The sequence below is a fragment of the Scatophagus argus genome, chromosome 7 (genome assembly GCF_020382885.2).
Source record: "Scatophagus argus isolate fScaArg1 chromosome 7, fScaArg1.pri, whole genome shotgun sequence".
Lineage (NCBI taxonomy): Eukaryota > Metazoa > Chordata > Actinopteri > Scatophagidae > Scatophagus > Scatophagus argus.
In genome coordinates, this window is record NC_058499.1 from 14662361 (window position 1) to 14690356 (window position 27996).

General features: G+C 40.7%; 1 protein-coding gene across 3 annotated transcripts; it reads left to right on the forward strand.

Moving 5' to 3' along the window:
- Window positions 1-425: 425 nt before the first annotated feature.
- LOC124062070 (serine/threonine-protein kinase WNK1-like) lies at window positions 426-27840 on the forward strand. Of its 3 annotated transcripts, none has more exons than XM_046394533.1 (28): window positions 426-653; window positions 2323-3572; window positions 11344-11516; window positions 11774-11994; window positions 13649-13806; window positions 15083-15171; window positions 15255-15474; window positions 15611-15712; window positions 15884-16262; window positions 16355-16518; window positions 16656-16739; window positions 17094-17129; window positions 17838-17972; window positions 19175-19254; window positions 19336-19498; window positions 19581-19697; window positions 19915-20028; window positions 20133-20181; window positions 20398-20541; window positions 20962-21995; window positions 22083-22157; window positions 22280-22399; window positions 22512-22854; window positions 23316-23493; window positions 23600-23787; window positions 23958-24113; window positions 24205-24434; window positions 24605-27840. In XM_046394533.1, exons 2-28 carry the CDS (start codon window positions 2778-2780, stop codon window positions 24992-24994), a joined length of 5937 nt encoding a protein of 1978 aa, XP_046250489.1. In that variant the 5' UTR covers window positions 426-653; window positions 2323-2777; the 3' UTR covers window positions 24995-27840. The 3 variants fall into 3 exon arrangements, with proteins under 3 accessions (XP_046250489.1, XP_046250491.1, XP_046250490.1); XM_046394534.1 differs by lacking the exon at window positions 426-653 and adding an exon at window positions 693-1390; XM_046394535.1 differs by lacking the exon at window positions 17094-17129.
- Window positions 27841-27996: the final 156 nt, after the last annotated feature.

The window sequence follows — 27996 nt, forward strand, 5'->3', positions numbered from 1 at the left end:
CAAATAATTCAATTCCTAGTCTGTTTTAACAATGACACGATATTTTATAATGAGTTAATCCCAGGGCAACTACAAATAATATTAGCAAAGCAAATTAAAACAAAAATTTGAATTCTGTATAGACTAATAATTTTAGAGAATATATCGAATATGTTAAGTCTTGCAGTAACTTAAAATCTGACCAAAACATCAACAGTAGTGATTCGTTATCATAACCAAATGGATTTTTACTCTTATTCTATTCCTTTTTTAATTCCTTTCACATAAGGTTATTATATTTAGAATTAGTGATTCTTGGTTGATCTTGTGGTTTGAATTGACATGATTTTTGAATCATGAGAAAATCATTTACAAAATTCATGTCATGAAGGTGTTTCAACGTCCATGTGTGTTATGGTTATGAGGTCATTCTTCACTGGCGCAGGCGCTTTCGGAAAAACCCTTTTCTTCGTCAATATGTAGCAACTGCGCCGCTTGTCTGTCTATGAGGCCACAAATCGCCTCTTTGATATTCAGTAATACGGTGACTTATCTGCCTGAAATTTCAGGATAACCTACATATATTCACTTTAATAATTAAGAAAACGGATTCTAGCTGTGAGGACCCTTTCAACGTCGATGACCGTCAGTTGTGTTGTGGATACGATATTGAGGTAGGTCGCTGTCCGCCACCCGGCACCGCTCGTCATGAAAGGCTATGTAATATTGCTAACTGTTAGCAAAACCAGACTCACCAACGGGTAGGAGCTAACGTAACATAACCAGATGTGGGAAACCATTCGGCTATGAATAGATGTTGCCTACCGACTTATAAACGTATTATCATTAAGTGTGTGATAATAACAAACAAGGCCCTAGTGTTATTAACTCTTCAGATAACGTTCATTTGAATGGGGACTGCCAGGAGGTTGGGCTAGTTTTTTAGGCCATCAGCAAGACCCGCCTAGCCAGCGTTAGCTTAGCTGAATAGCAGTGGCGCTATCTGCTACTGGCTTTCTAACCGGCGTCATACCGTATCCGGTGCGTTAGCACGGCTTTTAACGACTGTAAAGTTGTCAATATATGATAGAATAAACGTCAATGTTGAATGCTAACGGTTACCGATATGTTTAAAATGGCAACACTAGCTTGTTGTGTGAAATATTTGTCATGGTAAGCTGAACTGATAACGCCGAGGCGGATTATATTTTAAAAAGACGTGACGTGGTAAATCATTCATCGTTGGTTAACGTTTCACTGGTTAAGGATCAGCCAACGCCAGCTAAGTAGTTCTTAGCTAGCTTTTCTCGTTAGCAAGCTAACAAAGAGCCGTTGCTCCTCCTAGCTTTGTATGCTCTATGTTGCCATTTCAAATGGCTCTGGTGTCACTTTTAAGGCGGCGAGGAAATGGGTACGTAAGACAAGATTTATGTTAATTGACATGCTAATTTGTTTAATTCGTACTGTCGTTTGTCATATTTATTGGTATGTTATTGCTGCCAGCATTACCGGGTTTCCTTCTGACATTGTGCTTGCTTACGCTGGTAATGGCTTCAAACATGGCAGGGTATAGATGACTAATAAACCATAAGATTATGACTGCCATTGCAGCCATGCATAATTAAAGGCCCGTAGATAACACTATGTAAAACTGTTAATAATAACTCCTAATAAATAATAATAATAAATGCGCTGGTCTACTGCATCCACAGTTAAAATGTTGTGCAGTTTTAACATAAAGTGAACAGAGGCGATCACAACAGTGTACTTAATATTAGTTATTCACGCAGTATTTACTAACAGCAGTAACATAAATAGCGGCCTATGTGATTTATTCTGAAGAGACAGGAATACTCATCCGTGCTCCGTTAAAGCTGGTTGCTTCTCGTCTTCAAGTGTTATGCTCTGAGAGGTTAGTGTGTCATTCTGAAGGTGTGTTTAATGCTTTTGGTTTTTGTGCCACATTTCATACATATAAATGTGTATCTAATTATATACTCAATATAGATATACACTTTATACTTACTGAGCACATCAGTTGAATAGTTTTTCATTTGTGAACAGTGGAAAAAACAGTGAAATTACCCGTTAGAACCGGAAATGAAGCAGTTGTGATTGCCAGCATATTTCCTACATCACATGTCTTTGGAAAAGTCAGCAAATCCGTTTTGGGGGTGCGGGGTACTTGTGATCTAGTGCCAATGTTATTTAACTTCTATGTATACTGTAAATTCTACTTGTCAACACTTTGGCTGGTGTCTTACAAGTCTTGTTGACATTTGACATAATGCTGGTTACTTTTAAAAACATGTCAAGCAGCTTTTTTTTTTCTCTCTCTTGCAGTGAAACTGGACTGAAGCATATTCAGAGTGTCTAGCTATCCTGCCAACAGTTGGAAGTTTGGTGCCTGTTACAGGCTCTGCATGTTTGTTCCTCGCCAGTGATTCCTTATGCTTGAAAGAAGCTGCTCCCTGTGTGTTACACGATGGATGGTGTGAACTTAAAGAGACTTGTGTATCGACATCAGCAATCTGTGTTCTGCTGTGGTGTTCAGTCTTTTACCATTTACAAGAGAACACCTCCCATCCTTCACCTCCAAGCTCTGCACTATATATATAAAGACCTTCTTTAAGCAATAAAAAAGTCAGCTGCAGATAGAAGTTGTAAAACTTCTGTCTTTTTTCTTTTTTAAAGCACAGGTCGATATTGCTTACATAAGCTTATATGGCGGACATGGAAGTATCCTTATTTTAATTCTTCAGTTGTTGTACCCCCTTACTCTTAGTGTAGGTGGTGGGATGTCGGAAAAGCCAGACACCAAAATGGTGAAGTTCCTGGCTCCCCCTCAGAAGAGTGGCAATGGTCCCAGTTCTGGTTCAGATTCAATGGTGAATGAATGCCGGCCAACAGAAGTGAGACGCAGGCATCACACGATGGAGCGTGATCGATGTAACCCTGAACACCGTTTCTTACGCCGCAGTGTCATCAGTGATTCCAATGCTACAGCATTGGCCCTCCCTTTGCCTAGCAAGATCCCAATCCCTGCACCTCAACGGGTTCAGCTACTTGAAGCGGTCCCCCAGCGGCAACAGACTGCTGCTGTTGTTCATCTACCATGGTCTGAGCCGGATTTAGCTAAAAATGAGCAGTCAACTGGAATTGGAAAAGGAGGAGAAGAGGGAAAAGATATAGAAATAGCCAAGGTGGATGTAGTGCCTTCAGAACAGCAGCCTGCCATTGTGCAAGATATCTGTGATGGGGAGGTTGTAGTGGTGCACTCTGCACCGTGCTTAGGAACAGAATTGCCAAGTCAAACAGAATCTGAAAGCACCACTGATGTGAAGGTACATCATGATGAAGAGGGGGAGGAAGAAGATAAGGACTCAGCCAAGGCACGAGCAGAGGCAGAACAGCGTGAAGCTGAGAAAAAAGTGCAGGATGACATTGAGGAGGCAGAGACCAAAGCGGTGGGAACATCACCGGATGGGCGTTTCCTAAAGTTTGATATAGAAATTGGACGAGGCTCCTTCAAGACTGTCTACAAAGGCTTGGACACTGAGACCACAGTGGAGGTGGCTTGGTGTGAACTGCAGGTATGAAATTGGAATAACCGTTGTTCTTATTCTTGTCTCTCTCTCCCTCCCTCCCTCCTGAAAGTGTCATTTATTTATCAGGCTGTATGCTTTTATCAGGCTTAAGTTTGATGGAGTAGAGCTAAAGTAATTTTCTCATTCTTGGCTGCTGCTACAGCTGCTGTCAATTCCCCTCTGACAGACATGCCTGGCCTTTCCCTCATGGTTTCATACTGCACATGTCATAAAAGCATAGCAAACAATTTTTCTTTCTTGTCACAGCTCAGTCCATACTAGCTGGCATGGCTGTATTTACAACTGAAAATCTTAAGTAAAAGTGTTTACTTGACCATAAGACACTGCCAGATTACTTGAAGTCAACAAAATATGTATAATTGAAGTTTTTAACACTACAACTAAGTGAAAACTCTAGGTTCAGAGTCTGATTTTTCATTGCCCTGGTAGTGTGCAGAAACCATTTCATCATAATAATGATTTCCTATAATTGCTTTATTTTTTGCGCTGACATTGGATTTTATATACCATTTAAAAATAAAATGTCATGACTGTCTTTTACCTCTCCATAAATGCCACAACAATACATTGAATGTCTAGCATCACAGCAAATTCTTTTTAGGTGAGATTATTTATTTGGTTTATTTTAACACCCTTTGACGACAGCATATCTGAAATGCCATTAAAGTTGTTATAGTTTGCTATTTCCATAGCTGAATGTAAAAAAGTAGTGGTAATTAATGTGCACCTTTTATAGAAGTTTATGTTTTGTTTTGTTAAAAGACTTCTTAAAGCCTTAATATACTTGGGGTAGTTTTATAGAGAACCCATTTCTTTAAATACATGAATTAAATACAGTGTTACTATATTGTAGCAGGCATAGATTTATCTTTGAATCTTGCTTAGGCAAATAGTTTGTGATATTCTAAAAAATTCTCTTGAAAAAATTTGCAGTTCTACTGTCTATCCAGCTCAAGCACCTACCTGGCCCACAGCAAAATTTGACCTAATTCGCCACGTGAATGTTTGCTTTTACTGTCATGCTTTCACCCTACCATGAGACTCATAGGCCTCACACGGCAGCACATACAACCAGAGCTACGCATGCACTCTGGTTTCAGAACAATGTGAAGATTACAGACACGTGCCCCTCCCCCCTCACACAGACCAAATCGAGCGCATGCTCAGTGCATTCCTGCTCTGAATGCTTGTGTGAATGTAAAATGGGTCACATTCCTGATCGAGGAATCTCCTGTGTGAAGTGAAGCAGGCCAGCCTGCCAAGGTCTGCTTCTAAACTATCAGTCCACATCCCATCTTTTTTTTAATTTTTCTACATTTTCCCATATTTTTTTTCAACTATTTCAGACACACATATACATATAAAGTAAGCAATGCCTTCATACTTTCATCAGTTAATATTACATTGTGAGCCAGTATACTCGTAGTTTTCTAAGGTTAATTCTGCAATATTATCCTGAATTTCCTTTGACCTCAATTAAGCAACTTGCTATGAACCAACTATTGCGAAAGGAATAGAAATGCAATGTGAAATTTTAGTTTCATTAACGGAATACTGGGGTAATAATCGCTATGGTATTGGACAGAAAAAAAAACTTTTTTGTTCTGTGACTTCCTAAGGACCAGTTTGAAAAGGCAAGGGAAAATCTAAACCAAAAAGTACCTCTGTCTTAGTTCATGTGGTTTTTAGACAGTGGTTCACCCAAATAGATAAGGTTCCATAACTACCTCCCTTGAGGCTCACATAAGCTTTCTGTATCTAATCTAATCTTTTTCAGCTACCACTTATTTCTTAATGCCAAGCCCAGTGCAAAGGGGTATTTTATTTAAATTTTACAGTTGAATGAGTACCAGCTTTGTTTTATGCATGCAGTATGCTCCAAAATATGAACTTGTAATATGACACTCTCATACCACTTCCACTCAAGAGTTTCAGTGTTCAGCTACACATGAAAAGCTGAAATCCCCTTTCACATCGTTGTTAAGGCTGAACCATTATCACTCCAGTGCTATTGTTGCTTTCTCCATACATTCTGAGGGCATATTTTATGTAATGTAATGTTAACCTAGATTATTTTCTGAATGCTTTTTAAGTTTAGTCTCAATTGTTCAGTGTTTTTTTTTTTTTAAATGTATACAATAACTATTTATTCTCAGGAAGTTTTGACAGTAATACAAGTACATTTATCCTTTTCTACTTTGGTTGTGTGAAAAATGCTAACATTCCATCAGAATTAATTTCAAGATTGCACTGTACAAGAAAAGAGTAGGTGCTCAACCGGTTGATTTACTTATTGTCTTGTTTCCTGTTGATGCCAGAATCAGCGATGCAGAAAATAATCAGCCTTACCACTTGTGTGTTCACTGGGAATTTGGTGTCAGCTGGAAGCAGCAGCAGCACCCTTTCCTGTATGCTAATTAAAACAAGTCTGACAGGTTTTCCCCCCTAAGATCTTTTAATCTCTCTTTTTACTTGGTAAAAATTCTAGGGCCACTTTAGCAGTCCTGTGACACTGTAATGCTCATGCCATACCAGAAAGCCATGAGAAATGGTTTGCAATTCTTAGATTCCTACCAGTAGTGGGAGAAAAATGCAAGGTTTTCCCTGAAGGTATTCAAACAAACCACTGCTGACTTTTTGATTTATTGCCTTTAATCATCAGGGACCATGTACTAAAATAGTATAATCTAAATCTTTCATCTCAACAAAATACAACCTTAGGCTTAGAAGAACTTAGGCACTTATTTCAAAGATATGTTATTGTGGACTGTATTAGACAAGCTGAGATTTGGTACCACATGTCAAATTCTTCAGTTGATATTTCATTGTGGATTGATGCACTAACTCGTCTGCTTTGCTGCAATCATAGCTAGAAATTTTAGTGCATATGGCTTATTCAGTCTGGAAGACCATCTGTCCACAATTGTCGAAGAATTTTTAGGCGTCCACCCTTTTTCACCTCACCCATGAACCCACACATTTGTTTCAGATCTCACATTGCAGGCATGTCTGAACAATAAGTAGGTCACCACAGAGAGGAAGTCAAGAGGGGGGAAAAAAAGAAAAAATTTAGGAGCCTCCCCTTTCTTGCTCACTCATCCATCTTCCACCATGTCATCTTCCACTTGCTGCCTCCCCACCTCCTTCCTCTTTAGTACTGGCTGAAGCCAAGCATTGAAAGATGAGGAGGAGGACCCCAGGCATCCGTTAGAAGCTATGTGAGCTGCCTGTCCAGCTGGCTGATGGCATCCGTAAGGAGTGACACACTATAGCCACATAGTATAACATAGTAACTTGTCTGTAATTCCTCTTCACAAATGGCAGTCTTGAGGTTTGCCATCATTTTTTTTTCATAAGTTTCTTCCATTTTTACATTTAGATGCAGCAAATTTGGGATGAAACTTGACATTTTGTAAAATGGAATTCTGCATTGTCAGTATTCCTCAATAAAACCATGGGGTAGACATCCTCTTATTATGTGGCGGTTTACCATGTGAGTGGTTTAAGATTGTTGACAGTGCCATTGAAAATGTTGAGCCAGTGCTTTTGCTGTGTTCCCCTAGTGTCTCAATATTGCGTAAATAAAAAAAAAATAAGCAATAGCTACTATCCAACAGTAATACTTAAACTAGGGCTCAGTGATAAATTAATAATCTTGAAATAAATTAGAGTCTCATTTCAACAAGTGAATGCCAGTTTTGTGTAGTGCAGCACTCCAAACAGACCAGAAACCAAAACTGATATTATGAACTGTTGTGATTGTAATTTTGTAAACTGTAACTTTATGGAAGTTTTATGACCTTTCAAACTTTGATGTTTTAAATCACTGATGCAGACTTTGAGAATAATTAGACAGTATAGTTTCTAACCTGTATGTATTCATGTAAGTATATTTGAAAAATAAGTCATGTTTCCTCAAATTGGTCACCTCCTTTTTCCTATTGTTGATGCATGTTTTTTTTTTTTTTCATCAGAACAAAAATGTCCCTTGACTAGTTTCTAAGCATGTTTCACACTTGGTTTGAGCATTTATTGGCCATTAGCTGTTAGATGATGATCATTGTGTTGTGTTGAAAAAATTCACTGAAGTCCAGCTCAGAAAGCTCAGCTCTTTTTTTGGACACTCATGTTACTCTAGTTGAAGTGGATACCAAATTTTTTTTCTACAGCATTGGTTTTAGAATATGTACACTGGCGGATGTGAAATAACTCAGCTCTGTGATCTTCTCTGTTGCTGACAGTTTTACTGACAGTCACAGTAATCTTTGACCTTGTTTCAGTGTGTCATAGCATCATAGTAACACTGAGACATATTGAATTTAATGCAATAACTAAATAACATTTAGGGTGGAATGGTTTAACATGGTCTCTTGGCTTTCAGGGCCATCATTGAAGATCACAACCAATGTTACCCAGAGGGTTCCATCTAGCCCTCAGTGTCAACCTCAGAGCAAACCTCAGAGCAGGGACCTGACAGTGCCAGCCCTTGGCATGATCACAGGCTTTCTTCACTCAGCCTATTTTTAGGGTTGTTGGGTTATTTATGATGGCCTTTGCCTAGAAGCAGTATTTTCTGCTCTGTCTTGTTGGTAATGTAGTTAAACTAGCATTAGATGTTATTCAAGTTAGCTAGAAAGACCTCAGGCTATTTTGGTCTAAAATTTCGGTCTAGAAATTTTGGTTAAAATTCATGTCACAACTTGATTTTTGATGCAATGAAGTGTCTTATTGTTTATGATGATGTTAATATTATCACAGCATAGTTTTGCTTAAAGTTGATAAAAGGTTATGTTAATTTACTGCCCTGTAATGTAATATCCTGTTCAATACTGTTGAACCATGCTAGGTATGTTCTGGTTTTTAGCTCTAGTTTAGCCAATTTACAAATTCAAGGTTTTGTTTTTGCACGAGTATAATGTCTATATTTTGGAAATCGATTTACCACAGCTTTTGTACTGCATAAGCGTGTATGAAGTTCTTACAGTAACAGTAACTTCCTTTTATCTTACGCTTATCTATCTTTTTTTTTATGGTTTGGAGGGAAATTCCATTTCACTCAGTTTGGACTGAGCAACTAGGGATATAATTCTAATTCTATAATGACTTGGGCTTTCACTTTAACTGCCAAGCCATGCATTGGCTTGTTAAGGGGTGTGTCACTGAACTCTAGCAATGGGATCAGGGTTTCAGATAAGTGTTGTGCTGATTCTGTAAAGATGGTTAAAATGTGGACTGGTCTGATTTGAAAGATATTATTATTGTACACACACACACACGTTTACACCACCATATTCGACCCACGCACTCTTTCTCCTACTTATTACATTCAGGGACTTCACAAGGCTAGTTTTCACAGCTGAGAGTTGATATTGCAGAGGCAGTGGTGGCAACACAGCTCTTTAGTGAGCTGACTCATACCCACTCTGTCAGATAGAGCTGCTGTGATTCAAGTGCAGCTGCTGTTGCCCTCAGAGTGCCTGCCACCTTAGGTTTCCTAATTTATAGACACTGAATGTATCTTAATCAAAATGGTATGTAGAATATGATGGTGCCATTGACTTTAGATATCCTCACACAATTTATGAAAACCTAAAAGGTTCTAATGTAAATAGGTTTAATTGATGCTGAGCTTATAAATTCTAATTCATCTTTGTGAGTTTCTCAAGACATGTCTGAAATTTCTGTTTCCGCTTTTCTCATTTAGATAGAACAATTTTTTAATTGCTATTTCAAAGATCTTTATCTAAATGGTTAATTTGTTAAAGATGAGTAAAATAACGAGTGAAATGGTTCTGAAATGGCAGTAGTCAGACATTGATAGGTAGCCTAAATAGTATATTGTTTTGTGGATAGTGGCCCCTTTGAGCAGGATTTGACTGCCAGACACTGCTCCCAGTTGCTGTGCGCAGGACGTGGCACAGGCCAAAGAACTCTTTCAAGTGACAGTCAAAGGGAGTGTGATGACTGTCTTATGATTGAGAGACTATAAATTCCTGGCGAGTTTTACATACCCTGGGACCTGCATAAGTGAAAAGAGCCATAAAATTATGTTCATCCTGGATTGTGCTGAGTAGCTCATGACAGATAAGGTAAAATATTTTTCTGTACTTTTTTTCTTCATTTTGTATCACTTTGATCACCAGTAGATGTTTAAGTTTATTTCTCTGTCTGTTGCTTAACAGTTTTTTTTGTTTTTTGCAGAAGGTGGAGCACATGTCAGTTAAGCACACAAATGTCTTATCTTGTACAGAGAATACATATTTTTCAACGTGGGTTGAGGTGCTGCACATCCTAGCATAGAAGCTCTGAGGGTGTGAATGCTGTTGTGGATGTTTAGCATGACTGTTCATATGGTGCTCAGAAAGAGAAAGGGGATCCACTGCCCCTCTAGACAAATACTTGGATAAGTAGGTCAGTTGGTCCAGTTGTATGGTAGAGCCTCCATTACTTTCCCATCTTCCCTCACCTCCTGTTTCCTGACATTGCTCCCAGATTCTGTGTCCTCCCTCGCTCTTAATTGTTGACATATGTTTGCCTTTAACTCTTCATTTATGTCTTGCCCAGCTTTGGCTCCAAACATTGAAAACATTCTACCTCAAACCTCCAAAATACCTCCAGCAAAGGCTGTATCAGTCTCATATGTTTTTCATCGACCCTCCACTCACAAATGGGCTGAATTTCCTGGTCAGGCTGGCCAGTGGCCAGGTCTCTGGGGGTTTCAAGGGAGGTCTTTGGCTACAGTGTTTTACTGGGCTTGTCTGACTGGTATGGGTTTGCTGCACTATAGTCATGCAAGATGTAAATGTAGGTCACGCCAGGAATTACTCAGGAAATTTGAGGAGGGAGATTGCTACTATTCCAGATATTTTGTTAATATGTAGACCCTACAGAAAGGGTTATTGCAATCCTTATTTATGCACAAGTCAGTTTATGGAAAGTTAAATGCCGTTGGGCAAACAATGTTAGCCTCACATCAGATCCTGTTGATATCCAAACAGCTGGCCATTATGACAGTATTCATTTTTGTCTTTTATTGTTCCTATTGTGAATAATGATGCACAGCTTTGTTTAAATTAACAGTAAGAACCAAGGCTGAGTTACTCTCCCAGTAAATGGTCAGTTTGCATGCATTACAGTGTTGTGATGAATGATAACGCTAGAACAGGTGGATTTCCACAATCCCATGACGTGATATAATGTATATCGATATTGTCTTCAGGTTATGATGATTATTTATCTACTATTTATTTTTCCCACTTTGCTTAAACATACTTCAGAGTGGTGTGTACCCGCTAATGAGTGTAGCGTTTGTTGTGAAATAAAGCAGCTTGTCATCTCTTTTTCATGGATCTGTCACCTTGCATCTACATACGGATATCTCAGTATGGCTTCTATTGCTTCATGAGAGTAGTTTCAATGGTTATGATTTGGATTGTGATATTGCATTTATTACTTGCATAGACCTGATTTGTTCTCATTTCCATATGTGCAGCTGTCTGCACTCGACGCCGTCCATGCGGGCTCAGTCTCAGCAGGCTTTTCATCTTAGTCAGCTGTTTCTGTCTGTCTCGTGTGTGAGCGTGACTTGAAGTGTTAATTTAAGCTTCAAACCTTTTTCTTTTTTTTGACAATGCATTTATAATGGGACATAATAGTTGAAGTTTGCTGTTTTATGTTCTGTACTAAATTAATCTGTATATATCTATGATTAGTGCTTCTCTGTGATGTGTGAAATATCCCCTTTTTTCCCCTGCAGGATCGTAAGCTCTCAAAGACAGAGAGGCAGCGCTTTAAGGAGGAAGCTGGGATGTTAAAGGGATTACAGCATCCCAACATTGTCCGTTTTTATGACTCCTGGGAGGGACCCTCCAAAGGCAGGAAGTGCATTGTACTGGTCACTGAACTCATGACTTCTGGCACACTCAAAACGTGAGTCTCCAACTTAGTCAAGCTAACGAACGTAATTCACTGTTGCTGCACCCTTTTGATTGAAAGGGTCATCCTGACTGTTGATTATAAACATTCTGACCAATATTTGTCTCATATTTTAGAAAACAAAACATTTGTTGATCTTTGTAAACTGGTAATGTAATGTAAATACAATTAAAATGTAATGCATTATTTGTTTGCATTATCTATTCTGTGGTTCTCAGAGAACATGAAAAATATGATCCGTTCTCTTGCAGGTACCTGAAGCGGTTCAAGGTGATGAAAATTAAAGTTCTGCGGAGCTGGTGTAGACAAATCCTCAAGGGACTCCACTTCCTTCATACTCGGGCTCCCCCCATCATCCACAGGGACCTTAAGTGCGACAACATTTTCATCACAGGCCCAACAGGATCCGTCAAGATTGGAGACTTGGGACTGGCCACACTCAAGCGGGCATCGTTTGCCAAAAGTGTTATAGGTACGACTCCGAAGTCATTTCTACCTCTTGGTCCCTGCCCTGATGTGGGGCAGTACCTTTCCTGACATCATATTATATTTGTATTGAAGTGATGGTGTTTAAGGAGGGTATCTTCTTGTGATGTTTTTCTGACGGCGTGGTTCAAAAACAGACCACAGCGTTTCAGCTGTCTCTCAAACCACAGCTCAAATGGAGGCCAATTACTGTGGTAATCTTAGGCAGATAACCACAAGGCTTTCTCTCTTTGCACTCACACAGTAACTCTATCAAGTTTGGTCACTGTACAGAATATTTCTGTTCTTTGTTTCACCAAAAAAAAGAGAGGGTTTTTTTTCCAGGCACCTACTGAATGTAAGTAGCGCCTAATGTTTCTTTTACTGTTAAATATTAATACCATTATTATAATAGTTGTCATGCCTTTTTGCAGGCTAACCTGGCCATGGCTAAAGGTATGGCCTTTGCTTCTGTAATAGACTGGTCTTTGTTCTGTGGTTTGGAAATATGTGGTCTGTTTGCCAGTTATACCAATAATGTTTAACATCTTTTTCTATGGGTTTGCCTCAACAGGTTTATTTTTCTAGTGTTTGTCTCTTACTGTCTTTTAAATTATTGCAGGACGGCAGAATCTTTTTGCTCCATCTTTGTCTCCAGGGAGTTCTCCCCACTTTCTCTCTGTCAGCCTTTTTGCCTTTATTTTTGTTTCTTTTATATATATTTTTTTTTGTTTTGTTTTTACTTTCACATTCTGGGTATGTTTTTAAAATGTAGGCTCTAGCCTCAGCTGTGCCCCATTCTGCTGTTTGGAATTAATAGGGTACTGCTGGTCATTGAGTAAGTATGAACTTGTATGGGCCTGGTAAGTCTGACAGTGTGCTGTAACACACATCAATATCAGAAAACAATTACATTCCGATAACCAAATGAGTTTTTCTGTGTAAGACCTGATTAAATGTAAAATGATCGATTAATAGAACAAGGCTGATGTGCAACGACACACTGCTGAACACAGTAACTAGCTATGGGAGCTGCTTCTCTCAGCCTTGACCATAACAGATTCCTCCTGCAGGTCAAAAAGATGGATGGTAAGTCAGGCTTCGAAAGGTGAGTGTGCTTTAAAAGCTGATGTTAATGTGTTTGTAAGGTAAGGTCTTGACAAAAGTCATTTCCATAGCTAGTCATATTTCTCTTACTGACACCATTGGCATCCTTTTCAAAAAATAAATTACACCATATTTTGGTCTTGGTATTTTTTTTTACAAAACTTTGTAAACATTGCAAATAACATTATTTCTGACTAAAAAGTGTGTCTGCACATTGGCTGACCGAGTCACATTCTTATATCGCAACATGTTAAGGTCTTACACAGACAAACACGTGCTGTCTTATCTGCAGTCTAACTGAGCCCAGCTTCTCCCTCCTTTTTTGTTTTCTGTCTCTTTTTTTTGCTTTCCTTCCCTTTTTCTTTTCTCTCTCTCGCTTCCAACTTTCACCTCACAGGTTCTACTCCAGGAGATGTCAACAGGCTGGTCGCTCTTCTCATCCTCCTCTTCCTCAACCCCTCACGGGTTAGAGGAGCAGAGGGTCAATGGGTTGTGAGAAGCCCACTCAATCAGTAAGGGAGTTCGAGAGTTCTGAATAGTTGTTTTGATTTAAGGTACCCCTGAGTTCATGGCGCCTGAGATGTATGAGGAGAAGTACGACGAGTCAGTGGATGTGTATGCCTTTGGAATGTGCATGCTGGAGATGGCCACCTCAGAGTACCCTTACTCAGAGTGCCAGAATGCTGCACAGATCTACCGCAGAGTTACCAGCGTAAGTCTTCTTTTCAACTCTCCATGTCACCCCTGCCATCACTTCTTCCTATATGCAGAGAAGGCTAGTGTCCCATGCTGGAATTATTTTATATTCCTACTGATACCATTAGTAGGAATATATTTTATACTTTATTGAGCTTATATTACACTTCTGTCCTCTTCTGTTGTAATTCACATCTTCACTTGAGCGTATCCCTGTGTCTCCCCAATGATTTCACGTGTGCCTGCTTTAAAAACCCACAAAGGAAAGCTCTAAAAGAGAAGGTTTACACCAACAAGATCCTTTGGTTCACCTCATGCTCTACTTTATTTCCTTCAGGGTTATGTTGTAAATTGGTTAAGCGTGTGAATCTGAGGTGTGGATGATTGATAAGAGGCTGAACAAGCACAGTCCTGCTTAATGGTTCAGTCTTATGGTGATGCCTGAAAGGCAGCAACTGTCCTAGAGAAAAAAAACACATATTTTCAGGGTTATTCATCCAGCTGACTTACTTTTCAAATGCACAGTCACTGATATGATTCATACTTTTGCAATTACAAGTCTCATAGATAAAGAGGTGAAACTTGTCCTAAGTGTTTTCTAGAAAAAGGGTCTTAAAAATCTATACCAAGACCTTGATTTTACCATTAAGATTAAGTCTTGTCCATATGATTCAGCAGAGGATTTTTTTTATTTACCCCACTTCCAAGTATTCTGAAGTAGTTCTTAAAGCTCTCTTCATGAGCCACAAATAGCTCATACTGTAGAGCACCAAGCAATTGACAGTTAAGAAACACAGTGCTATTGTGGTGTATTTTGGTAGTGTCACATGCTCTGGACTTTCTGTCGTGTTCCTTGGGGAGATGTGCTGTTGTTCTTCCTATTCTGTCGCTGTGCTCCGCTGTTCAGCTTTCAGTTGTCAGTCCTCCATTTCCCTGTAGCACGTACAGTTTCCTGTTGGTGTTGACGCAGTTTAGCCGACCTGTACTGACTTTTACCCTTCTTATTGCCATCAGTTGAAATGACAAATTTAAATGCCCCCGTGTAGATGGTGTGAAGAATCCATTCCTTATAAGTAGCCACTTCCTCTTTGCACCGTGACATTTAAGATTTGTTTTAAAACACAACTGAAAGAGGTAGTTAAAGGCTTTATTTATCTCTGACGTATTTCTCTGGTACTAATGTGGAGTCTCTGAGTTGAAAGCAACAACAAGGTATGGGGTTATCTCCAAAATAAGAAAAGATCAGATGAGAAGAAGAGCCATTCTCATTCAGGCTTCTGTGTTTCCTTTAGGGGGTGAAACCAGGCAGCTTTGACAAGGTGGCCATTCCTGAAGTGAAGGAGATCATCGAGGGATGTATTCGTCAGAACAAGGACGAGAGGTGTCTAATTTAAGAGAACATAAAACAGGTTTAGGGTAGTCTTGCTCTCCTGCAAACCATGCTCACAGCTTGTCTCTATTTAGGTACTCGATCAAGGACCTTCTGAACCACGCCTTCTTCCAGGAGGATACCGGAGTGCGTGTGGAGTTGGCAGAAGAGGATGATGGAGAGATGGAGGCTATTAAGCTGTGGCTGAGAATTGAAGATGTGAAGAAGCTCAAGGGGAAGTACAAAGACAACGAAGCTATTGAGTTTTCTTTTGACCTCAGCAAAGACGTCCCAGAGGATGTGGCTCAGGAAATGGTGAAGTGAACTTCTGATTCTATAATCAGTCATTTAAAAATACAACACCTCATGAAATGAAAGTGTTTTCACTACCTTCCTTGAAATGTTCATTGCTTAATTTTTTGTTATGTCTTATGTCTGTTATGTGCTGCAGGTTGAGTCTGGTTATGTGTGCGATGGTGACCACAAGACCATTGCAAAGGCCATAAAGGACAGGGTGTCCCTAATCAGTCGCAAGAGAGCGCAACGTCAGCAGGTGTGTCCTTGCTTACTATAGTTCACCTGATGTTATTTATATTTACTGTTTACTGTGTTTAAATCCTTCTCTCCGTCATAGGACGTATGTACCTCTGCTATGATGTTTCTTTGTTTGAAATCTGTGTTGTCATGGGGGATTTCAATATATTTGCTGCTGACTGTCTTAAAGGTCAGAGAAGATCAGGAGAAGAGAAGGCTTGAAGAAGAACAACAGAGTCAGTTACTGCCAGCTAAGCAATCAGGCCAACAGTCAAGCACGGAGGTGCCTCAGTCCCAGCAAGTGCCACAGCCTGCTTGTTATGTCCCTCCACAACCAAACCAACATAGCATACAGATGTCTACCCAACCTGCATCTCAGCAGAGCCTGCAGAGCTCCAACTACAGCACTTCTCAATCAACCCAACTGACCAGCATGGCACAGGTGGTCCCTTATGTCCCCCAGTCAACTGGACAAGCATCAGCTTCAGTTCAGGGTCAGAGTGTGTCCACCATCCAGCCAGAGTCAGAGGAACCTGAAACTGACCAACAACTACAGCACACTGGAGGAGGTGTGTATCAAACAATCTACAATCCATTTATATGACAATAAAATGGATTTAGAGTCTTTTCATAAATAAAGTGTCTTGTCCCTCACTCACAGCTGGCCACACTGGAGACAGACTACCTGGTTCCTCCAGCCTTCCTGAAGCCCAGCCTCCTCAGTCTGGAATATCCTACAGCTCCCTTACCGGTCAGCACCTTCAGGCCCAGGTGTCGTGCTCGCAGACACAAAATGACCAAACGCAGCAACAGCAGTTGTCAGCGGTGAGTCATGCTCAAAATGCAAAGCACGTGCTTTTTTTTTGTTCATACTATTTGATACTCTCTCCCTTTACTTAATTTTTTGCTTCATTTTCACCACATGTGCTGTTGTTTTCCTTTTTGTCTCTGTGGTGCATCAGGTTCAACCCCAGATGCACGGTGTTCAGCCTGAAGTTGTTCCCGTTGCGCCCAGCAGCCAGTCTGTTCCAGTTACATCTCCACAGGTATATGTTGTATGGCACATCTTAGTATATGTAAAGAGTAACTTCACACCAATTGAAAAGCATTGTTTCACTGACCACTAGTTAAAAGCTTCAAATCTGTTGCACCTGAGAACACACCTAACGGCAATGCCTGAACTACTGAACACTTGTATATCACTGCAGTGAATGTGAATTTCAACCTGTTAGGTTCACCTTTAAATCCCACAGTATATTCTCTGCAACAGGTGGCTGTCTTGAAAACAGTGTTTTGAATCCAGTTTTCCAGTCTCTTCTGTTACATTTTCCTTAGTTTGCTATTTTCTTTTATTCTCAAGTTTCCTACTCTTACCCTGTGTTATGTTTTGTTTCTTATAGTACGGAGTTTACTACCAACCATCGCTTCCCCCTCAGGTAGATGAAATGTCCCATTTACCACTTTTAAATACACCCTCAGCCATCCAGATCGATGTTCTGGGAAACAAAATAAACTTTCTGTCCATACTTGTCTGCACAGCAGACTCAGCCTTTGTGGGTAATTTTACAGGCGTTTGGTACCTTTTTAATCAGTTCTAATAGGCTTTTAAATATGGAAATTATGTCATCCAGACCAAAATTTTAGATCCAAGAGTTTGTAGTGCGGTGAGGATTTACATGCAATGTACATGTCTGAAATACTGGAGTTGACATTAAATATTCACAGATCAATGCCTTGACATCTGGTGTTGTTAAATGAATAATAGAATAGTAGAATAGAATAGAATAGTCTGATTTATGTAGCTTTGTTGTTATCCAGCAGGTAAGTGCATGTGGCATTGGAACAGAGCCTAAATGAGCCTCCATCTTTGCTCACTACATTTTAGCCTGTCTTACCCTCAGGTGTGCAGGTTATGAGCAAAAATGTGAAATTATTGATCTCAGCCATTAGAAACACCTATTGGTTATTGGTTATCAACATTGGTTGAAAAAAATGTATATTATATATCCTTAAATTAAGATGGAAAAAAATGGGGGGTTTTAAGAGTTCAGGGAGGAATTAATGTTTGTCATGTTTTAACCTCATCTTACCTCTCTGATTTATTCTTGTTTCTGTCACTTCATCTTTATTCCTTCTCTTTACAGATTCCTACCCAGCAAGTGATGATTCCGCCATCCTCTCAGTCATCCCCCTCACAGCAGCAGCCACATTCAGACAGCAGCAGTACTCCTCAGAGCTCCACTGTACCGCAGTTGCAGACTGGAGTTCAGCAGCTACAGGTGACCCTCTGTGCTTTTACGCCACTCTTTTGCTTGACCATACTCCAGTATGAATTTCCTGCTCTCTATTTTTATGTTTGTGTTTTTTCTTAAATTTTGTTTCTTTTCACTGGACGTGCTGTCCCGTGTTTTTCTTCCACTCTTCCTTTCTGCATGCTGCATATTCCTGCATGACTCTTAGTCTTGGACCAGTGATCCAAGTCCTCCTATTATGTCTCCACCACTCAACGCAGAGCATCTATACTTCCTCTATCAGGCCTCATGCCTCTCTGTTTTGCAGGTACTCTACCAAGGACAAAACAAATATGTGTGGGTGGTTGTATGTGGGTCAGAGGTGAAACATTTGGTTCACAACTCTGAATGGTTCCTGGTCCTTGAAGTATGTGTACATTCATGCTTCAAAAAATGCATTCAGGGTGTAAATTAAGCAGATTTTCTATAGCTATATTAAATAAAATAAGAAATTTATATAAGTTATCTAACATTATAGAGTACTAGTAAAAATGTCAACAGTTATCTACTGTAGTATATGTGCTAGAATGTGAGAACAGACAACAGCGTTTCTTTTCATGCCTGTTATATTTTGACTAAAAGGAGGCAATTGAAAGTTTCCTCTTCCTTCTGGCTGTTCTGAAAATCAACACCTCAAGATGGTTATTTGGAGATTCAATCCTCTATGAAACCAGCAACCCAATGAATAGAATATGTGGCCATTAATATATAAAAGACACCTTTGTATCAAAAGTATCACATTTTGTGACTACGCACAACTGGAAATTCATAGAACCGCAGTGACTTGTAAGAACATAATTTATATTCATTTCAGCACAGCAGAGAAAAAATGGCCACATTCTGAAGGAAATTAAATGAAAACTCCATTCTACAACAATATTTACAATCTGCCGGGGAGATGAATAATGGCGTCGCTTCTAGTACTCTGATGCATCAGTTTTCAGCAGGTTGAACAACTCCATCTGGTGGTTTCAGTCATTCCTTCCCTGTAAATAGTTGGTCTTCAAAAATTATCAAACTAAAAAATAGATAAATAAAATGAATAGAATGGACTAAATAGATAATCATCAGTTTACTGTCTAAATCCCTAAATTATTACAGGAGAATACGGGATAAACAATAGGACTTTGCATTTTAAGATTTGCTTCTGACATGAAGTGTTTGATTTATAGAAGGTTTTTGTGTTCCAGGCCAGTGTGAGTGTTCCTCAGTCAACACCAGCAGAGCAGCCTGTAGGCTCAACTGCTCTGGTGCCACCAAGTGTAGAAAGGTGAGAAGGAAGTTATTTTTAAAAATGCAGATACATGCATGTGTCCAGTGGATTTCTCTCATGGGTCCATTTCTCTTTCAGCTGCCTGTCAGATGCAGCTTCAGGTCTTAGTGATGGCAATGATGGAACTTCTACATCAGGAGGTCGCCACGAAGGACGCTCACTGAAGCGTCACCAGCGCAGATCCGTACGCAGCCGCTCCCGCCACGAGAAGACAACAAGGGCCAAGCTAAATGTTCTCAGTGTACGCATTTGAACTGACAAGTTTAATTGTATTGTGTGCTCTTTGTCACTGAACACTTTTAACCTGAATGACTGTTTTGTAGATCTCCAATGTGGGCGACAGAGTAGCAGAGTGCCAGCTGGAGACGCACAACAGAAAGATGGTGACCTTCAAATTTGACCTTGACGGTGATAATCCAGAGGAGATTGCAGAGATCATGGTACTATTTGCTATTAAACATTTAGAAAATATTAACTGTCCACTGGTTGTTTGTTATTATACATATCATATAATACATATCAACTAATGTTGCTGGGGTTTTTTTTTTTTGTTTTTTTTAAAATATCAACTAATGACAGTGTCGAATTTTGTGGAGTGTTCTCACAGTACATGTAGTTTTTGTCACAGTGGTTGAACTTTTGTGCTTTTTGTTTCAGGTTAAGAGTGAGTTCATCTTGGAGAGTGAGTGGGAGTCCTTCATTGAGCAGATCCGCGAAGTCATAGAAATGGCTGACGAGAAAGGAGAAGGCATGAAGGAAGGTTTTTCCCAGGTATATCTTTACTACATGTCCGCTTATTAGCCAGATAACTGATTTTTATCTTCACCTGCTGAACATGAGCATTTAACTATATACATTTTTATTTCTTTTTGCAGATGAGTGATCACCAACAACAGCCTGAGCTATCTGTTCCCATGCTGCCAGGTCAGCAAACTTTAGCCAAAATGACACAACACTGCTTAAATTGACAGTTCTTCTCTACAGATGTACACTTAACACAAACAAATTTAGATGAAGAAACACTACAGGTAGAAGGAAAAATATATTTTGATGTTGAAGTGAACTGTACTTTTACTGTCAATTTTTATGAAGTAGAACTCTTGCCTCACATCTGGCTTTCTCTTTTGACCTTTCTTGTAGGCATTTCTCCCAACACTGCAGCTCAAGTGGTGCATTCAGCAGGGCGAAGATTCATAGTCAGCCCAGTGCCCGAGTCCCGTCTCAGAGAACAGTTCTTTGGTGCTCCTTCTGCTAATACTTCCTTTGGAGATGAACCTGCCCCGGGTGAGAGAAAAGTTTTATTTTATTTACTGTTTGGTTTCCCAAAGTAATATATTTAATTTTATATTTCTATAAAATTATATATATTTTAGATTATATGTATTGCATGAACATAGATGGAATATAGTGGTAAACATAACAAACAGCTAATTTTAACTGAATAAACTAATTTTTTTAACGGGCTGTACGTGTTAGAACTCAGTAACATGACTGAAAATAAAATGAAGTTGAACCTTAGCAGGTAATATTTTCTGAAAAAACACAAAACAAAATGTAATGAAAAATTAAAACTCTGAAATTTTGCTGGTTATGTAGTATTACACAGGTGTTTACACAAGCTGTTATTGACACTCACAATGCTCATTCTTAATTTTTTAATTTTTTATTTTCCTATAATAACTTCCTCTTTTCACTTTGCTTTAGCTCCCACTATGACACTGGGCCTTTCTCTGTCTGCTTCATCTGGGACTCTTCAGCAGGCTTTCAGTAAAATGAGGCAAGATCGTATAGAGAGATCCAACACCCTTGATCCTCCTGCTGCAGAGCAAGAATCTGGCACTGTCCCGTCCACTGAAGCTGGACTAGGCCCAAAGACTAGCAATATACTGGCTCCTCCAGAGGGTGTAGCTTCTGCCACAAGCATTGCTTTTCCTGCCGTGTCTCTCTCATCTACTGCAACATCCTCACCACCTTCCTCAACTGGGAGGGTTTCCCCTCCTCCTACATCCACTCAGTCCCAAACTCTAGCTCCTGTCACCACTGATCCCAGTCCAGCTCCTCAGTCTTCACATGAACCAGTCCCTTCACAGCATCCACCAGCTGCCAGCATTCCTCCCTCATCTTCCACCATTTCTCCTCCATCAGTACAGAGTTCCGTCCCTTCAGTACCTGGGCCTCAGCCGAGCAGTAGTTCTGTTTCTGTCTCATCTGTTGCTAGTGTTACATCCAGTAGTACTGGTTCTGTCCCTGCTTCGGAGCAGCAGCCTTTTAGTAGTGCTGTTACGTCTTCTCAGTCTATCAGTTCATCCATCCATGCACCACAGCACACAAACTCCCAGAGTCATCCTGTCCCTATTTCCACTCAGCCCCCTCCTCCCACTTCCTTACCGAGTCAGAGCCAGGTGCAACCACAAATTGTGGAGTCAGAGGGAGCAGAGCTCCAGACCAAGGCCGCTGGCGGAGATGATATCCAAACTCTAGATAAGAAGCTACGGTCCCTCTTTAAAGACCAGAGTTCTGCCTCATCCTCCACATCAGTTGACCCCAGTCACAGCACAGGCACCTCCTCTCCTCCCACCGGGACTTCTTCCCCTCCACCTGGTGCTGTCCTGGTGCCCCCATCTAACCTTCCACTCACCTCTGGGGTGCAGGGTGTGCTGGGTCCCACAACCACCCCAGGACAGAGTACCACCCCGGCAGGACATGCACAGACGCCTCCAACTAAGCCCAGGGCACAGGTTAGTGGTACCTGCAGGTATAAGTCCAAAATGCTGTTTATTGTGATAAAGTATTTTGATTTGATTTTGCTGTCTAATATTTTTTAGACGTTACCTACCGGTTTTGATCAAGCTGCCACACCACCCTCTGACCTTGTACCCCCATTTCCTGGACCAAATCAGGTGAGATGTACTATATGCTCGTCATACCACCTGCTGTACTACTTTTGTTTTGAACAGATAGCTTCGATGTACATATGTATTAATTAGATTGGTCCTTGTATCCTGTTTGTGTGACTCCACAGTCACAGCAGCCCCTGGGTAATTTGGATGCCGAGTTGAGGAGAGCCCTGAGTCCAGAGACTGTTCAGGGAGGCAACAGAGTCCAGCCCCAAGCAGCAGGTTTCACTCTTGGACGTTTCCAAGTGAGTTTTAGTCAGAGCTCAAAATCTATCTGGTTAATACATCTGTAGCGGTTAAAACTCTTACATTTTGGGCTGAATCCAATAACGTTTTCCCCCTCCTCCTCTTTTTCAGGTGTCTGTTGCCACTGATAGTGCATCTAACACCGTTGCAGATCCTTTGAACGTTGTCTCCTCTTCTTCCCTTACACCGTCCTCTACCTCTACCTCCTCCTCCTCATCTTCTTCTTCTTCTTCTTCGTCTTCCTCGTCCTCCCCCTCAAGTCCCGAAAATACCCTCCATCGCTCATCCTCTCTGGCCAAAGGAGTTGGTGAAACTGACACTCTGAATGGAGCCTCATCTCTCTCTGTTGGTCCTTCCCATCAGTCCACTACTATTGGGCGTTTCCAAGTGTCTGCAAGCACCAATGCCACATCTCCTCCTGCTGGCTCTAAAGTGGGACGTTTTTGTGTCACAGGTGTGTACCAGACAGCAAATCACATAGAAATGTAACTGAAAAGGCTAACTTTACCTTCTTAAATGTTTTAAAATGATAGACCATTTTATCAGATCCACCCCACCCTTCATGTCTGTATAGAAAGTTGTGCACTCTATGGAGGCATCGTTTCCCCCGCCTCACTCAGTATTTTTAAATTTATTTTAAATATTTTAAATTAATCCTACTGGAAGAGGCTTCAGCTAGAATTAATAAAGCTTTTATAGCATTTGCAAATTCCGTAAATGTATCTGTCAACAGAATTGGGTTATTATTATGTATAACCACATTAGAAAATAATCCTTGGATTTGGTCTGTAAAGTTGCATGAAACAAACATTTGCTTCAGCTTATGCAAGGAGCACAAATGTTCAGGTTACATTTTTAACTCATGAGGTTCCCAGGTAAAGCCAGTAATGGCCTTATGTGTTTGATTGGCCCCAGTGACCCCGGCTCCAGCAGTAGGCTCTGGTCCATCACATGGTTCTTGTAAGCAGAATGGTCCCTCATCTTCAACCTCCGATCCTCCTCACACACACACCCATTACAGTAGTGACAATGACGATGACTCTGAGGCTGAGGATGAAGCTTTGCAGAAAGAAATCAGCCGTCTCAGAGAAAAGTAAGTCACGTGTTCCTTTATTTCCTGTAATGAATGTTAGGTCTCAGTTCAGTAGCAATATATTAACATGACTGTGTGTTTTTCTCCTTTCTTCTCCCTTTCTCAGACATATGATGGAGATCCAGGCCTTGCAGACTCGTCAGAAAGAGGAGATAGAGTCTCTGTTCACGCGGATGAGAAAACCACCCCCCCCTTCTGTCTTCTCCCCTGCTGTAGCTATGGCTGGAGGGCGACGACGGCGCAGAAGCCACAAGTCTGCTCGCAGTAGTGGACAGCCCAGCCCCATACACTCAGGTCAGGACGGTGAACTGCCTTTTCAATTTACTGCCTCTCAAGACAAATTTCAGACTCACTTTGATGTTAATGCAATAGCTTTTGCTTTATGTACAAGCTTCTTCTAATCACTGCAGCTGTGGTAATGTTGCGTTACTCTGCGTCATTGTGTATTATGCTTGTATGTTCAGCATCCCCAGTCTCTGCTCCGAGTCCTCATGGTTCAGAGTCCTCTCCAAAGCAAAGTTCACCCTCAGTAACAGAGGCCTCAGAAAGAGCTACAGAGGTATCACAAGCAGCTATGAGGTCATCTCCATCCATGCCCAGTCTCAGTAGTTGCTCCACAGGTATGTGCAGGCACTTACTCTCGTCACAATGAGCTACTTGAATTGATTTCCTGAATTTATTTTCTAGTTTGTCTCTCTTCTTGTTTCCCAGCACCAAGTGGAACCAGCTCCACAAATGGTTCAGGCCACTGCCAGAACCACTCTGCTTCCCTGACCCAGGCGACTGGACCCAATCCTCCTGCCTCTCACACCCAGAAGGGCAAGGGCACCTTTACTGATGACCTGCACCAGCTAGTGGATAACTGGGCCAGAGATGCCATCAATCTCTCCCAGTGCAAGAGAGGTCCAAAAACTGGAACACAGATAGCACCAGGACATGATGTAGGCAATCAGTAATATCTTTGAACTTAAAAACTGTCTTGTCATGGGAGTGTTTAATGGCCATATGGCTTCATATGTCTTTTTTTTTTTCTTTAGTTTTTGTCGGCCTCTTACAGTCATGTAATAATTTTACATATTCAGTGGTAACTCTTACTTTTTCTCCATTGCAGATTATCCCTCCAGCCAACATGGGCCGTAAATTCTCTGCTCCAGCATACCTTTGCTCAAACCTTCCAGCACCTTCCAACACCACGTCCACCACCGCCACCGCTCACCTCCCCAACCCAGCCAATCCCTCTGTCCCTTTGGGGCCTCGTAAAGGCTCTCTGGGCCCAGTTGCCCCGGGGTTTGGATATGCCTCAGCCCCGTACAGCGCTCCTCAGTGGGCAGGACCCACAGGCACGTGCCAGGTCAGCATGCTTAACCCTGCACAACCACTAACACAGTACCAGCCGCCTACGACCGCAGCAGTGTCTCTGCACCAAGGTTACCACATGGGAGCCACGTCAGCCCCCCAGAAATCAGTCAGCCAAGGAGGGTCCAACCTGAGGCCCACGTAGCCCAGTCAGAGCCCTGGTCCAGGCTAAGACAGAGGGGCCACACAGGGCAGAGAGGGCAGACAGTTGATGAACGAGAACCACTAGCTCTCTTTGCTAGTAAGCTAGTTAGCTGGCTGGATATCGTGCTTTTTATTTTTATTTCAACTTTTATTATTATTATTGTGTTTTCTTTTTCCTGTAATTGAGTTGACCTGTGTGGTTCAAGTCCTTTCAGGCAGAGTGAAATCAGCCTGACAATTGGAGGGAGAGTGCAATACACATCCACAGCATAAGAATCTCACACTTAGCCTGCCATTATCTGTGGAATCGAGCTGTGACGAGTCGGTTGGTCGTGTCTGGTGATGTAATGACCCAAAGGCATAACCAGCAGCAGCCAAAGATGTCTTTTGAGAGCAGACTTTGCATTGTCAGCATTCCTTTGAAGACGAGAACGTAGGAGGGATTCTGGTTCACATACTAACTGGTCCTGATGTAAATCCGATCCATTAATCTGCTTGAGTGATTTGGGATGATAGGTTAAGTTGTCTCAGAGAGTGAGGAGGGCCGTACCAAAAGTGGGAGATAAGTGTGGGACAGTGAGTTTGTCCCTGATGGAAAAGTAAAGTGTGACTGCTGAAGTTGAGAGAAGAAAGACATGGTAAGTTAGGCAAGAGCGTAATGGATGGGGTTGCAGTATGAATACATCCCAGTGGCTACCTATTAAGAAAAATGCAATAATGGCAAAGAGTAGATATACTGTCCCTTGTAACTGTGGCCTTAATCCCCAAACACATTAAAACATTGAGTTTGTACATAGATATTTCTTCACTGGGTTATGATTCCATGTTTAGCATATTTATGTCCCCATGAGAGTCTGGTGTCATTGTGATTTGAGCTTTTTGTCCATACAGATTTATTATCATACTGATTTAATCTTTATGTCTCATATGTAAGCCAGTAGATCTGCCGTATAAAAAGTCGTGGGCCTGGTGTTGATCACCATCCAGTTTAAATCTTAAGAGGTGTTGCTGCTGTAAATCACAGTTTGGGTAGGTAGGGGTTTACAGGGTGTTCAGTTTTTATTATTATTTTTTTTTAATGCAAGAATTATATCTTGTCCAGAATCCCAAGATGACACATGAAACCACATCACTTAGTGCTTAGCAGTGAGATATGAGCAGTTCAAGATGTGACCGTCATATCATACAAAATTAAACAGGTGTTTGTTTTTTTTTCGTTTGTTTGCTTGTTTTGGCTTTTTTGGAAATAGTATTCGTGGAAGGGATGCAGTATCTCAACATCTCCTAGCTGTTTAGGCAGATAGTACACAGATGAACTGGTTGTTAGTGAAGTCATGTCACATTAAATATCTCTGCTTATAATATTTAGCCGTCACTTCTCAAATCACAAGTGTCTGGGGTTCTCTCTTTCTGTGGTCTGTTTTTGTATGCGTATATTTAATAAAACAAATGTTCTTTATGGACCTGTATTCAGCCATCAGATTTTGATGTTGTCTCACTGTAATTATTATTAAAGGTTGTTAAACAACATGTAGTTAAAGGAATATAAAAAAAGTGCAATTGCAGGGTTGTTGTTGTTGTTGGTATTCTATTCACCAGGCAGGAATAATCCTGCAGTTTATTAAGCTCTTCTATCTATGACTGCCCTGCCCCTCCCTTTTCTATTTAATTGTATATATGTTCACTTAATGCTCAGTCGCTAGAGTATGCTTGTGGTGACCCACTCTACATGCACATGCACTCTAACTGTAAAACATGAGGAACACTTTAGTGCCTTGCATCCTCACTAATGACAAGTTCCAGATTCATCTAGTCCCTGTAGCTGTGACTGTACTGCAGAAAACCAGTTAACGAAATCTGTAATACACAACGTAAACACAACTTGTGGCTCCGTAACTGTCACGCGGCCAACTCGGAGGATTTAACACTCTGAAACACGAGACTAGACACGACACACGGGAGTGCAGAACAAAGAGCACACTGAGTAATGTCGAAACTGTTTCTTTTCTCTCTACAGTTACATTTGTGTTGGTTGTGTAATCATCTGTGTATTTATATTTGGCTCATGCATTCATGGATTTTGCTGACATTTGTTCTTGTGGATTTATCATTGAACCGTCGAATAGAAGCACTTGTTCAGGCAGTGAGTGAGCTGTGTAAAGGTTTAAAAGTTGTTGCACCCTCATGACTGGCTCAACCTTTGTCTCACGCGAGTGCCATGCTGCCATTGTGACTGTTTCGCCTGCTCGTAGATTGGACGAATAGTTAAACTTCTCTAGAGAAAAAGTAAGTTACTGCAATGCAGAATATGCAATGTTTAAAGTTTTAAAGGGACTAAGGGGTAATGGAAACATTTGCATGCTGATGAGGGTTGTTACTGACTTCAATGTTTTTGATATTGGACTATTAGAGATCTTTGTTGTTGTTTTTTTTTTTTGTTTTGTTTTTCTTCTTTGCCTTTTTGAGAGTCATCACTTAAGTGTTGATCTGTTCAAATGCCATTCACCAGTATCACAGGCACAACTTCAATATCGGACTATCAGCATATGATTTCTGCATGCCAGCTTCACTGATGTTTAATCTTACAAATGACAACCAACTTGCAGCTGACCCCACTGTACAGCACAAGCTCTCGACAAAGCTTAAGGTTCATGTGCTACTACGCTGTTATCAGTAACTGTCAGACCTCTATACAGTACTGTTTGAGGCTGCTGACACTCAGTAATATCTGTTGAGCTCTTTATTTCTGATCCCTCCTTACTGACTTCCTGTGATTCAGTGTCTGTTTTGTGTATGTTTTTCACATTGTACAAAATGTAAAAACAAATAAAAATAATATCAGTTAAAGCACTTGTGTTTAGTGGTGCTTTGCTTGGCATGACCGAAAAGTGCTTTTTAATTTACCAATTAATTCCTAAAATTTTTTTTTTTTCTTGTTTGTTTTTCTGCCACCCCGTTCTTCAGTGCACATTAAGATTTTATTTCAAGGCTCTGAGAACTTTT